The sequence below is a fragment of the Hyposmocoma kahamanoa genome, unplaced genomic scaffold (genome assembly GCF_003589595.1).
Source record: "Hyposmocoma kahamanoa isolate Upper Pololo Valley unplaced genomic scaffold, ASM358959v1 157, whole genome shotgun sequence".
Lineage (NCBI taxonomy): Eukaryota > Metazoa > Arthropoda > Insecta > Lepidoptera > Cosmopterigidae > Hyposmocoma > Hyposmocoma kahamanoa.
Genome location: NW_020653561.1, coordinates 446,303 through 461,149, shown reverse-complemented (window position 1 = coordinate 461,149; position 14,847 = coordinate 446,303). Strand labels below are relative to the sequence as shown.

General features: G+C 35.9%; 2 protein-coding genes across 2 annotated transcripts in view; both read right to left on the bottom strand.

Annotated features, from left to right (window-relative positions):
* The window catches only part of LOC113240588 (dynein regulatory complex protein 9-like), a 260,286-nt gene that overhangs the window by 118,609 nt on the left and 126,830 nt on the right, over window positions 1-14,847 (bottom strand). The gene's annotated exons all lie outside the window — the stretch shown is intronic.
* Window positions 283-5,304, bottom strand: LOC113240590 (general odorant-binding protein 72-like). The gene is made up of 5 exons (XM_026477929.1): window positions 5,214-5,304; window positions 4,394-4,469; window positions 2,662-2,750; window positions 1,486-1,597; window positions 283-589 (listed from the first exon to the last, which is right to left on the bottom strand). The coding sequence occupies exons 1-5, from the start codon at window positions 5,271-5,273 to the stop codon at window positions 501-503; spliced, it is 426 nt and encodes a 141-aa protein (XP_026333714.1). The 5' UTR covers window positions 5,274-5,304; the 3' UTR covers window positions 283-500.

The following is a 14,847-nucleotide window of genomic DNA, read 5'->3' as shown; positions in this document are numbered from 1 at the left end:
GAAGATTTCGACTTAATATCTCATCATTTTTTCCAACAATATTTATTTGAATAGCATCGTAAAATCGTATTTGAAAAATGGTAGTCCAAAAGTGAGGTTATTTTTCATCTATACTTCTATGACTTGCCTATAAAACATTCGGTTCAATATATTAAAGTTTATGTAATCATTTAGTGAATAACCACGAAAGTCTTAAAATCTTTATGCAATCGATTATTAAATCGAATATTTCAATCGCAACTGAACGAGTATTTAAGTGTAAGGATTTGAAGGAGGATTTAATTTGAAATTTTAAATATGCTTACATAGGTTATGTAAGGAAAACCGCCAGTATTACTCAATTGAACATATCTATTCATTCAATTAATTAATCGATTTGTAGTTGGCATTACAAATGGCCATCACTAAGCCGTCTATGGTCGGGTCAGTGACTTGTTTGTTTAGTTTTTGTTTAAAATGGATTGAAACGTTTAAATATAACGCATAATTGCTTTATTAAGTCACGGAAATACAAAATTTGGTGGATCTTGTTCGTATAAACATTTGGCAGCATAGAAAACACGGCTGCATACGTCATTGTACTTGTCCTCTGAAAAAGAAAACGAAAATTAAACCGAATTATTTTTCAATTTATTTACCCTTGTGTCGTTGGAAGATCAATTTTACATAAAAATTGATACAAATTCGTAGAAAAATAATCACGAACTTAAACTCCTTTTAGTTAGATTAAACGACCTTTTGGACTCGTGAACATTGACTTACAATTATATGGACGACGGGTCTAATACAAAAACCACGAAAAAAATGTCCCAAGTCAACCTATTTAAACGTAGTGACATGTAAAGGAATATGAAAAAGCTAAAACGTTGAATTTAAATTGTAATATCATCGCAGTACTGTCTAATTTTGCTTGCTTCGCTGTCAGTCGAACAAACGAAGACTAAAGCGTGTATACGATTTTAACGCCCTATAAGTTCGGACACTTTTTAGCGCGAGCCCGACGTCCATATAATTGTAAGTCAATGCTCGTGAAATTTATATTTCTATAGTCTGTCTTTTTTGAAGATGGACTAAAATGACATTTCCAAGGTTGACAGTCTTCGTACAATTTTAAATAGTCATGTAGTTCTTGTCGACGGTTTTATCGACAGACTGGGAAAGTAGGTAAAATTTTGCGAAAAATATCTAAATTGTAAACGTTACGACGTTCTAATGATTTCTAATTACATTTGTACAGTTGAGTGTGTGCGTGTGCGTTATTGTATTCCTTATTCTCATTTTGACAGTCTCTAAAGGTCTTCTATGCTCCATGCCCTTTTTCATTTTCTTCAAACAGATTTTAACTTTGCCATAATTCTTGAATATCGTTTAAAATTCGTACAATGAATAAAGGAAACTTTTTCACAAAATATTGCCGATAATACCTATTGTATCTTATTTAATAAAAAAAGATATTTTTATATTGAAAAGTCTGTAGATACTTACGGACATTCAAGCACTTATTGACGGCGTTTTTGACGGAACTTCGCATTTCTGGTGGATATAGCGAATCTACTTGTTTTATCACCATTTCTAGATTCAGTTTATCGTCTTTTACCTATAAAGAAAAAGAAAAGCAAAAGAACATCAAGTTTTTTTATTAACGACCTGTGTCGCCGTCTCTGGTTCGGGTCAATGTACAAAATCGGTGGTACCGTCGTTGTTTCCGATGTCCATAACACAAGTGGTTTTGTTAGCTACCTTAAACGTGTATGATGTTGTCTAATATTTATATTTATTTATTTCATTATTATCATTGACATTATTATACTTTTTAACCGACTTCAAAAAAGGAGGAGGTTCTCAATTCCTCTGTATGTTCTTTTTTTTGTGTGTATGTTACGCGATAACTCCGGTATTTGTGAACCGATTTTCATGATTCTTTTTTTGTTGGAAAGGGGGTACTTCCATAGTGGTCCCATTTCATTTTGAAGAAAAGCATCCACCTCGAAGGGTGGCTGTTCACACATGAAGATTCATTTTTATAAATAGCGCCTAACTTTAGTTTAGGAGCAATTACTTTAATGGTTGATTTTGCTATTTCTCCAATTCAAGGCGTTTTTCTCTCAATGTACTTTGAGTAGTGAGAACCGATTTTTATTATCCCCAGTGTCAAGTCCTGTATAGTGGCGAACTAGGGGATATTTCAATAAAACATAGCAAATAGACGTAATTCCACTTACTTTTGAGGTCGGTTTTTTTTAGTACTCTGTACTGAGATTATATTTAAACGTTTCATTGTGGCATACGTCAGAGTAACATAACATCAGAGGGTTATGCTTTGTAGTTTCCATTGCTTTTAAATGAAATATACTTGCGAAAAAACAAAAATTCACGAATTTTATTTTCAAATAACATTTCATACACGCCTGTTAATCTTGAGTACTTTAACACGACATTTAAGGGCTTTCTCAACCTCCTCCCAATCTTACGATGAATCTTAGTGGTTGAAAATGCGACTACAAACATTGTTGTGTATTATGTTTTATATGGGCATGGCAAACCTTAGCTCACGATTTGTAGGTCGAATGGACAATCGAGTAAACGTTTTCGTGTAATTAATGTTCGGTCAAACGGCATTCGATCTCAAGCATGGAACTCGTAATAATCGTTGAGACTTACCACTTGAACAGATTTGTATATACACATAACGTAGCACATTACATTCTTTTCTTCCAGAAAAGCACCTTGTTCAATACTGGCAACTTTATCTGCGAACAAAAGTCGAAGAATTACGTAATATAGATAGATATATAAAATGTATAACAAAGTTTAACTTTGTTGTCTATATTCATAGGTAGGACCAATATTTCTCGCTCCACCTATTCAGATGAAGGTATCCCTGCGGAGAGCGAGTAAATTTAGTTTTTCTTTCCAGAGCAGTAATGTCGTTTAACTTGTTTTTCTCCATATATGGTTGAGAGGTGTTTCAAAGTCATTTGCATCACGGGTGACCCGGTTGAATTTCACGCTAAGGTTTATATTTAATAAGTCTTCATTTTGCTCTCGATTTAACCTTTTTATGTCTTATGTACAGATTTTATTAAATATTAAATGTTACTATTTAGTGCATAAAAATGACTCTAGTTTTCTTTATGTTGTAGTACTTATATTGATTCAATATAAAATGTTCAATATAAATTATTGCACTTTGTTAGTACGTTGTTGATACTTCTCCATGGAGAAGCACTTTTTAAGTAACAGTAGAGCACCCAACCTATTTCTGCCGCCAAGCAGTAATGTACTGGAAAAATTACAGGCACATGGGACTTATTATGGGACAAAATAAAATTATGAGATATCATTTAAAACCATAACCTTAGAATATCGAAATTGTTTAAAAATATTTCAGCTATTTATCGCAAGGGTAAGGTCCGATAAGTTGAACAAGTTAATTAATTAATTACACGTTAATTTTAACTGTTTTTAAAAGATAATTCTGTGCTTTATTTTTTTCTAATTAAAACGGATATTGACCATTTGTCACTTAGCCGTATTTTAGTTAGTGGACTTCAAAGTGTTCCCCCGATTTTTGCGTTTTAAAGCTCTGAGTGGCATATTGCAACTGTTATAGACAGGCGTGTTATTTACTTTTACACTTGATATTATAAAAAAAAACTAGTCAGTAGCTACACAGAAAGCACTTGGAAATCGCAAAGTCTGTAGTTAAATGCACATCCCTACCCCACAACAACATCACTGTTTCGCGCCATTTTTGATAGATTGACTTTTTTACAAAAACTTACTTAAGTTGTTTTTCTGATAATTCCATTGACTTACAATTATATGGACGACGGGTCTAATACAAAAACCACGAAAAAAATGTCCCAAGTCAACCTATTTAAACGTAGTGACATTTAAAGGAATATGAAAAAGCTAAAACGTTGAATTTAAATTGTAATGTCATCGCAGTACTGTCTAATTTTGCTTGCTTCGCTGTCAGTCGAACAAACGAAGCCTAGAGCGTGAATGACGCTCTGTATACGATTTTAACGCCCTATAAGTTCGGACACTTTTTAGCGCGGACCCGACGTCCATATAATTGTAAGTCAATGGATAATTCTATTGAAATAAGTAGTTTTTGTAAAATAGAGCATTTTTAGGTAAGACTTTTAAGTCGATAAAATTATTTTTGTAAAAACTTAAATACAATTGTAAGCGTACGACTTGTGGGTTATTTGGATACCATAAACAAAAAATGGGCGTAAATGGTAATTATGCAGTTTTTATAAAAACACTTTCTATTTTAGATCCATATAGAGAAACGGGGTACATAATATGGATGATATGTAATATGGGGATATTTAATTTTACTGTACACACTGTTACTGCCTTCGAGCGGATATTGTTTTACCTTCTGTGGCACCACTTTTGCTCAAGCACGACTTTTTCATAAGCCCCAAAGTTTTCTTCAGTTGTTCTTTGCTTAACTGTAAAAAAGTCATATTAATATGTAAGTAACTTAGCAGCAGACACGGACGAACAAACTTAAGAAACCTCATACCTACGCTTGTGTTTTTTTGTATTCTTGTAGTCGTGTCCATCAGCTACGTACGCACACATTCACACACGCACACACTCACACACGCCCACACATGACAACCACAAATTCCAAGCAACGTCGAGGATGGTAACCGTTCATTCACGGACATAGTTATTATATTAAGTCTATTATACCTAACGTAATTAATATATTACCTAAATCCATTTAAATTTAAATAACTTTATAAATTGTAATATGAAGTTTATGGAATATCCCAATGTTATACACCATGATATTCTATTATATTATTGTGAAATAACTCCACTAGTTTGTTATAATTATTAATGACTAGCGGACCTTATGACTTTTCTATATGCTTGTTGCAGATCTTTCTTTTAGGTTTTTTTACGACTTTTTTGCCGTTGTGCCATAGCAAAATCGTGTTCCCGAGTATAATAATGTATGTAGGCAGCAAGCAATACGGTTTAATATTACATAAAAAAATATTCCAATTCTCGCATCGCCCATCCCCGTCGATCGAGACCATTTCCACCGAAGGTACGCTAGGAGAGAATTGAAATATTGCCACACAAATTTCAATCCTAGTCTCGTCGGTGGAAAACCACCTTAAGGATACTTCCTAACGTCTATGAGCGCAGATTGGTATAACCCATAGAAAAAAATTACTCACCCCGTATACATTTTGTAAAACTACAATAGCAATAATGAGTAAAATATATTTCATAAACATTTTTCGCACTATATTGGAAAAAATATTGCACCAGCCGTCTCCTTCATAAAATTCATAGATTTAACTAAAAATGTACAAAACTGGAGTATTTGAAGCGGTAGCACACCCGAAATAAATAGCAGTGCTTACACGACTTGTCAGTCATTATCCAAGTAATTACATAGTGACGACACAGCTTTTATCGTTTATCCGGTTAACTTCATACGTTTAACTGCTAAGTTATTATTATGAGGCTAGTTATACATGGTTTAGAACGAACAATGGTTTAAAAATGATGTTTCCTAAACGTTCAAAAATCATATAATAAGCATTCAAAACCTTTTTAGAGTCCTCCGGTAAACGAGTTATGATGGTTATGTCATACTTACGTATCACAGATAGGTACTGGTTCACGAAATTTAGAACAAAAAAAAATGTTATTAATTTTGTGGAGAAAACAGAACATATCATTTTCTTTTATGATACTTAGTGACGGAACGAACAAGACGAGCGCCTGATGGCAAGCGACACGCCTGTCCATAACAGTTCCAGTGCCACTTAGAGATTTAAAAGACAAAGATCTTGCACTGCGCCCGTCACCCTGAGACATAAGTTGAAAAGTCCCATGTGCCTGTAATACATAGGCATCCTTTACCCTTCAAAACCGGAACGCAGTAATCCTCACATTAATGCTTGGTGGTAGAAATAGGTAAGTACTTCTACTGCAAACAAAATACAATATGTTCTTTAGACAATTATACAGGGAGCCGATTAATATACGACACAGATAATGTTACAATAGAGAATCGTACCCCTCACGGAAGTATGGCATAAGTGGAGTTGCGTCAAAACTGTGTATTGCTCCATTAGATACAGAAAAATATAATCCATATCCTCTCCAATTCTTGTAACTCTGTCGACAATATTAAACAGGCAACTTCACACAATACCAAACCTGCAATAGGATAGGCCACTACTAAGTACACCCAACATGATACGATTTTTATGAATATCGATTAAAGTGCATACGATCTAATGATTTTTTGCCTGAACCTAAAAATTATTTAATGAATTAACATGACATCGTAAGTTAACATCAGGATCCCATTATTACCGTTTCACGGGCGAGTGACTGTGACAAGGAATGTCACAGTATGTCACTAAAATTACCATACACAATGACACTACACCATAATAATCGTGCTGCCAATTCCTATCAAACCACATACCATGTAATCAGTCAGCGAAGGCCATTACCGTGGCACAAACAGACTCATACAAAGTCTTTGATGACAGTATATTATATTCAACTGCTGCTAGCTGTAAAGGTACCACATAAAAAAGGTAACAAATATCTGCAACAAGCACATAAAAAAATTCGTAAGGTCCGCTAGTTCGTTCCGTAGCTCAGTTGGGAGAGCGTCAACCACGGTATTGTGAAGGCGCTGGTTCGAATTATTTTTTGTTTGTATTTGATCTTTGGATTAATAACTGTAATATTAGTATAAGACAATAAGTTGCAATATACAGGTAAGTTACAATAAAAGCTTAAGGAAAAACTAGGACTAACTAAGTATATTAATAAAATTTGACAATGTGCCCAAGATGCTGGCTGTGTACTTCCTTTGTATGGCTGTGCTAATGCGTTGGGCAAGGTAGCTGCCGGTCCTTGGGTTAATATATAAAAAGACAGTCTATTAATTTTTTGGATAAAATTGTACAAATGAAATGTAAGTTGAATTTAATAAATATCAACGCTCTCAAAAGTAACGAAAATTTCCTAAAAACATAAATTACTTAAACATATTACACTAGAATGTCAAAAGTTACGAAAATGTAAGAGATGTGTCCATCTGGCAACACTGCCGCAATCACCTTCCTAGTCTCCTGATTTATGACAAAACCTGAAGGAAAGATAAACGCCCTGAGTAAATGAAAAAATAACCAAACGAGAAAGAATTGGGGAAGTTATCTCGGTCGCAGACTTATCGACTTGAGTAGATTGTGATACGTCGTATATTGTCGTACGATACGTCGTAGGCGTGTTGTATGTAATTTAGGTATGTTAAAAAATAATAGTATTTTTTCGTGATAAATAGTGACAAACACAACACCAATACGAGGAATGAAAATAAACTTGATGTTTTTGATAGTCATCTTCACAAAGTCACAAATTAATTTATTTAGGGGTCAATGTATATATGTTGCTATATTAAGATTGCCGATACCAGTCGATACCATCTCAGCTTAAATTAAGTTTTTTCCCTTACTAATACAGTTCAATTTGCTTGGGTCGAGCAGCAGGGACTTTATATCAGAATTTATTTTTTTAAAGCTAAATTAGAGCCATTTGACAAATGTATATCGTGTACTATATGTTCTATTTCTTCTAGTTGATATAAAAAAAAAGTCATTGGTGTATGTAAAGTACATATTTTTAAGAACATTGTATTTTTAAGAATCATGTTTTCACACCGTATACTAATCAGTATATATCATCCATTTAACTATATAAGTTTTCCAAAGTAGTAGACTCAACACTGTCGCCGTTATGCGAAATCAATCAAAGCTATTTGAGATGAGAAGCCGATGGACGCGGGCAGCGCAGGACCGATCGTCGTGGAGATCGTTGGGGGAGGCCTAGGCCCAGGGCGTCGTATGGCTGAATGATGATGACGAAAGCCAGAGTACATCGTACATTCACACATTATTGGACTGAACGTTTAGGTTGCTAACACGTAAAATGTATGACACAACATGTTAATGCTTAACTAAATGTATGTAAATGTCAGCTGCAGTCGATGTGAACAATAGTCCGAAAATCCAAAGCCGCAATAACATTTCATGAGGGTATAACTTACGAAACGGTGAAACAAAAACAAAATAAGTGAAATGGAAGAGTGCGATTGAAATTGGTAATTTAAGTATCTCTTTGCGTACTTCTATCAGTCTATGCACATCCGATTGTTGTAACAATATTCACAGTACAGGATACTAAAAAAACCGACCTCAAAAGTACGTGGAATTACATCTATTTGCCAAGTTTTAGTCAACGTTTACTTAATTTTTTATCCTACCTTAACCAATCCATGTCATTGAAAATCGTGTACCTACATTTTTTCCATAATAGTCTTTTTAGATTGCAATTTGGCTTGGTCACCTCATATTGATGAAGTCAGTCCATTTTTCCTTGCATTCGCTTAATCTCATATTTTACCCTTCTTAGACTGCCGATAACTGCGAATTAGATGCCACAGAAGAACTGCTAAATAAGCTTGAGTGGTCGGAAAGTCTATGTATCAGGTTTATTTTCGGCCTTCGTAAATTTGACCGAAGCTCACACAATCGCAGTCAACTCAAGTGTTCATATTGTCTCTGTTCTCTACAATATTCTTCATAACTCTTCGTCTCCCAAGTATCTGAAAGAACGTTTCAGCTTTCTCAGGTCTCAGGAGAAACCCGTTCGCTCTCTCGTTAGGTCGCAGTATTTTTTCCTTCCTTCAATTTCGGTTTATATTCTCACTCCTTCACTGTTCATGCAGGCAGACTTTGGAACGTACTTTCTATTTCTGTTCACGAAAGTACATCGTTAGTTACTTTTAAATTGAAAGTTAAGGAGCTTTATTTGTGTACTGTTCTATCTATATAATGGGTATTATATTACGAAATATGTATTTATCAAAGTATTTATCTAGTTCAATGTTATTAATATTGTATCACGTAATTTTGTTTTTTTTGTGCACGTAAGCCCGTTATTGAAGATTTTACAAGGCAAAAAACTTCAGCAGGAAGAAATATTATTTATAGAAATAAGCAATTCCTTTTGTTTGTGTTTTCCTTTTATTAAATCCTGTGCAATAAATAAATTAAATTTAAAAAAATGGTTTTTATATCATGACGTCATGTTTCTTTTATAGTAGAGTTGAAGAATTATTATTATGCATCAGTACAGAACTAAATGTAACAGAAGCCGTAGTAATAATAACAACCTACAATAATTATATAAAACACTACCAATGAAAATACAGTAGGACAAATCAGACTCCGGATTTGATATAAAAACGCCTGTTGACTGCGAATAGCAATAAAATTACTCTTAAATACGACGACTGTATAAATTGCTTCGATTAATTTGATAGGCGCTCATTTATACAATTCTATTACAGTAGCAACTTTATCGACATTAAATCAAATGAAATAGGTTACTGTCCATAAAGATCCCTCACAGTTGGTGACCTACTACCTATATTGGCCTCCATACTTCCTCCTTACAGGAGACAATGGAGCGTGTATAGAATAAAAAAGAATAGAGTTTTTTTCATATATTTATAGCGACAATGGACTTGAGTTTTGAAAATGAAATAATATTGGAATAATAGTGGAAACTTTACAATCGGAGATATTGGAGGTTGCAACAATGAGAATACCTTGCGATACTCGATAGTGTTACTGTTGCGTTTGTATAATAATAAAATCGTTTATATCTTTCAACAATTAATTAAATAATCTACTTTACACACAGTTTAATAACACAGTCCCACATACTCCTACATAAGTTTTGTTTATAGTGCCCCTCTCTATCAACCTCTTGGTTATGCGGGAAGGGCACCATGACCCGTGCGAGCGAACCCGCACATTCTAAGTCAGGCCCCAACCCCGGATCAGCCCGTTTACACGGACTTCATCCGGTTCTCCATAGGCTAATGAGCCATGAGCCACCTTAGGTGAGCCGCCCCGAGTGTTTCCTATAATTATACAGATCTTAGTATTACACACAGAGCACTATCCATACACAACTACACTACAGTGCCTACCTCCAAGGGGTTGCCCAGACAATAACCAGTTAAAACATTTGTTACGGAATGTACGCAAATGCGCAGAGCGATCAGACCTCAACAAGAAAATTGCGAAGATGATATGGCGCGACCTTCGGAGCTACGAAACCGTGGGTCCAAAGTGTTCACTCAGCAGCTTCGAAGGAGCCACCTGACGAAGCTTACAACACACGATGGTCGAACCATAACATAGAAGCCGGAGATGCTCGCCGAGATATAAAACTTCTATGGCCGGTTATACGCTTCACATGTTCCTCGTACCCTACACGACAACCACGATCCCAGAGTCGCCCTGATGCGCCACAATACCGACGACCTACCAGATATCAGCCAAGACGAGGTCGTATTGGCTCTAAAACAGCTCAAAAATGGAAAAGCTCCTGGTGAAGACGGAGTTACTTCAGAACTTCTGAAGTCCGGAGGAATTCCAGTCATCAAGGAACTTCGGAACCTATTTAACTCCGTCATTCAATGTGGGAGAACTCCTAAAACGTGGAACAGGAGTATTGTAGTTCTCGTTTTCAAAAAAGGAGACAAATATTTACTTAAAAACTACAGACCCATCTCACTCCTGAGCCATGTATATAAGCTGTTATCTAGAGTCATTACGAATCGTCTCGCCAGTGTGTCTAGCCTTTGTAGACTATGAGAAGGCTTTTGATTCCGTCGAAACCTGGGCTGTCATGGAATCCTTGCAGCGGTGCCAAGGGGACTATCGTTACATCGAAGTGCTGAGATGTTTGTATAACGCCGCCACTATGAATGTCCTAGTACAGGACCAGCAGTCTAAACCCATCCAATTACGCAGAGGAGTGAGACAGGTGGATATCATATCCCCGAAACTGTTTACAGCCGCATTGGAGGATATGTTTAAGACCCTGGACTGGAAAAGTATGGGCATTAATATAAACGGCGAGTACATCTCACACTTGCGATTTGGAGATGACATATACCTAATGGCGGAGTCGCTGGAGGAACTACAGCAGGTGCTGGACGGCCTAGCTTCCGCCTCGCGACGTACTGGTCTCGACATAAACTTGGACGAGACCAAAGTCATGATCCATGATCACATTGACCCGAGACCCATAGTCGTAAATGGTCACCTTCTTGAAGTTGTTTCCGAATATACTTACCTCGGGCAGATTCTGCAGCTAGATAGAAACAATTTCAAGAAGGAAGCCAGGAGGAGGATTCAGCTTGGATGGGCAGCGTTTGGGAAGCTACGTCGAGTCTTCTCGTTACCTATACCACAAAGTCTGAAAACAAAAGTTTTCAACCAGTGCGTCTTGCCTGTTATGATTTACGGAGCGGAGACGTGGACACTCACGATGCGGCTGGCCCACCAATTTAAAGTCGCTCAGCGAGCTATGGAGCGGGCTATGCTCGGAGTTTTTTGAAGGATAAAATTCGTAATGAGGTTATCCGACAGAGAACTAAGGTCACCGACATAGCTCGTGCAATAAGCAAGCTGAAGTGGGCTCGAAGAACCGATAACCGATGGGGTAAACGCGTTCTAGAGTGGAGACCGCCACTCGGCAAACGTAGTGTAGGACGCCCTCCGGCCAGGTGTGACGACTGCTGGCGGGAAATGGATGCGACAAGATGAGGACCGGGCTAAATAGTGCACATTGGGGGAGGCCTATGTCCAGCGGTGGACTGCGATTGGCTGATGATGATGATGACGATGTCCCGATCAAAGTGTAGACAGAAAGCCTATAAATGACCCCGCTCGGTCTCGCAAAAGGTAATTTTCAGGTTAGTTTTCTCTACCTATTTTTTTATTATACCAATTGACGCGACGAAGAAGTCGTGCACCTGGTGATAAGCGACACACTTATCCATAACAGTTGCAGTGCCACTCAGAGCTTTAAATGGCAAAGTTCTTAGAGGCACCGCCAGTGCGCCCGTCACCTTGAGACATAAGTTGATGAGACATAAGTTGCCCCATTAGTCTGTAATTTCACCAGCTTCCTTACCCTTCCAAACCGGAATGCAGTAATGCTCATATTACTGCTTGACGGCAGCATTAGGTAAGGCGGCAGTGCTTCCCTAGACGAACTCTTTCACAAGGAGCTCTACTGCAAATAAATTTCGTTGGCAATTTTTATTATTTAAATATTCGAGTAAATTATCGTAAAATGTTAAATAACATTACAGTATACTACACTCAAATATTACGTAACACTTCATGATAATATTCGACATATTTAAATAATAGAAATAGCCACCGAAATTAGGAAAAAAACATTAACATGAAAATTACCCAAAAAATGTATGCTTTTTGGTACCAGTTTTTCAAAAAGGTAGGCACTTTTTAGTAGTCTAGAATTGACCATGAAACGTGAAACGCGGTATCTTTTACGTAGTCTAATACAAGAATATTGCGCTCTTTAAATAGGGTTACTTAGTTAGTCATAAGTCCATATATCATAATATACATAATATTCCTGAAGAAACCTCTTTGTGTTGAAATTGTATTAAATTACAATATAGAATTCGACACCAATGCCTTTTCAGGGAACCAATAAAATTGATTGTGAAATTCTGATTGAAACATCGAGTATATAACCAGAAATAGAGACGAAAAAAGGACCATCCATCTCTGGCGACGCATCAGGAAAACGGGCCTTATGTCACTTTTAAATAGAAACTCTCGTTTGCGACGAAATCACAAATTGTAAAACTGAAATAGTACATCTCCGTATATTTCAAAAATATTCTGTATTTATTGTAATAAAGACCAATATCTCTAACAATGAGGGGCTGTTCCATTCGGTGGTGTGACAACACCACAGACACAAACAACAAACGGAATAACATTTTATCGGTAATTAAATTTTAAATATGTAATTTTTCAATTTTCGTCCATTATAGCAAAGGTCAAGTTAAACTGGTCGATTTGAAGTGAAATAATAGTCGACACCCGTCAATTGATTCAAACTCAGGCTGGCCAATCAAAAATGATTTGGCAGAATAGTTTTCAAACAAATTAAATGACATTCCGTCTCTATTTCTGGTTATACTCGTATATTCGATGGATTGGAACAATACGTATTGTTGGTACAATAACGCCACGTGTGATCACACGACAAAAGTGCTTTTATAAGAGTCATATAAGTATTACGAATTACATGAAACAAATTAAGTATATGTGAAGTTTTTTTAATCTTTTATTTAGCTAGGGCTTTTCTTGCTTAGCGATACGGCTAGCACGACAATGCGCGACTTGCGCTAGAGCGACATAAAGCGCGAGAACTGTGCGAGAATTTATTGTCAATTCAATTTGGCGATCTAATACTGAGAAAACACAGCCGCACGTGATTGGTTAGAGATAAGTCACTAAAGCCGCATTCATAATGGCAAGCTAATTAGTCAGTATACACATCTGTGCGGTGCGGACGTGTGTTGTTTTTTCTATTTGCTACTTATCTGTAACGCTTTACCTGCGACTTTGGCTTTCTTAATGGACTGATATTTTTACTTTGTCGTCAATTTGTAAATCGGACATTGACTGACGTAAAATGTGAGATTGTTGAAAAAAATATTAATGGAAATGTACAAGAAACATTTTTGTTTTATAGGAAATGAAACTATTGTTCCGGATTTAAATCGCGTATATTTCAATTTCAATTTCAATTGTTTACTGCATATCACATTACAAATTTAAGATGGAACATTAATTGATGGTATACATGTGACGACCTGCAAGGGCACAGCAACATCTGAGGGCTACATTCATAAATCACACTATTCAATTATATTAAATTGTTACATTACAATATAATATCATAACATTACATTATTATATCACATTATTACATTGCATTATTTTTAATTAATTAATTGGAAAACATACTTTATACAATACATTAATTTCAACAATTATTAATAAGAGATGTCGAAGTATTTTTATTTGTATTATTATTGTTATTTGTCGTCATACGTATCGTCAAAAAATTCATGTAAGTTATAATAACATTTATTAACAAGAAATGCTTCTAGTTCTTTAGTAAATTGTGTAAGTCTTTCCAAGTTTTTGATATAATTTGGTATGTGGTTATAAATTCTAATTAACATGATGTGCGGGCCAGACGTAACTAATATCATTTTGGAGAAGGGTACTCTAAGCTTGCTTAAGTTTCTGTTATTTCGTTTATCGTTCGTTAGACGTGAATAAAACTTGGGTGCTTTGGTATATTCGTTTTTTCAAACAAACCAACGTTTCGAGCCCTTTACAGGTCCCATGGTCACGGTAGATTTAAATCCGGAAAAATAGTTTCATTTCCAATGTGTATGTAACAATCGCGAAAACCTAAGAACTTGAAATTTTCAACCGTGACCATGGGACCTGTAAAGGGCCCGAAACGTCGGTTTGTTTGAAAAAACAAATATACGCGATTTAAATCCGGAAAAATAGTTTCATTTCCTATGTGTAACAATCGCGAAAACCTAAGAACTCGATATTGAAATTTTGGTTTTATTTTTAAACACCTTTATTATTGTTGTAATTTATCATATCATTTATTTCGAGTAACTTTTACATGAATCATATTTGTGTTAGTAAATATGAGTCTATATCAATATGAACTTGGAGTTACGCATGATTTATGTCTTATACATGATTTATGTATGAGACGCTGCAGCAGTGGGGCAGCCCCAGTACCGCCCTAAATGCGTTATTATACTGCACGGTGGCTGTGATTAGCCCGTAGTTAAAGTTGGTGCAAAATGACCTGAATAATGTTATTTTCAATTCACGC

What these genes read in the sequence shown, in the direction of transcription:
- LOC113240590 (XM_026477929.1), bottom strand. Translation starts at nt 5,273, where the DNA reads ATGTTTATGAAATATATTTTACTCATTATTGCTATTGTAGTTTTACAA. An exon ending in TTTTACAAAATGTATACGGG is followed by an intron (nt 4,470 to 5,213) that starts GTGAGTAATTTT and finishes ACTTTTTTACAG; the next exon opens with TTAAGCAAAGAACAACTGAA. An exon ending in CAAAAGTGGTGCCACAGAAG is followed by an intron (nt 2,751 to 4,393) that starts GTAAAACAATAT and finishes TTTTGTTCGCAG; the next exon opens with ATAAAGTTGCCAGTATTGAA.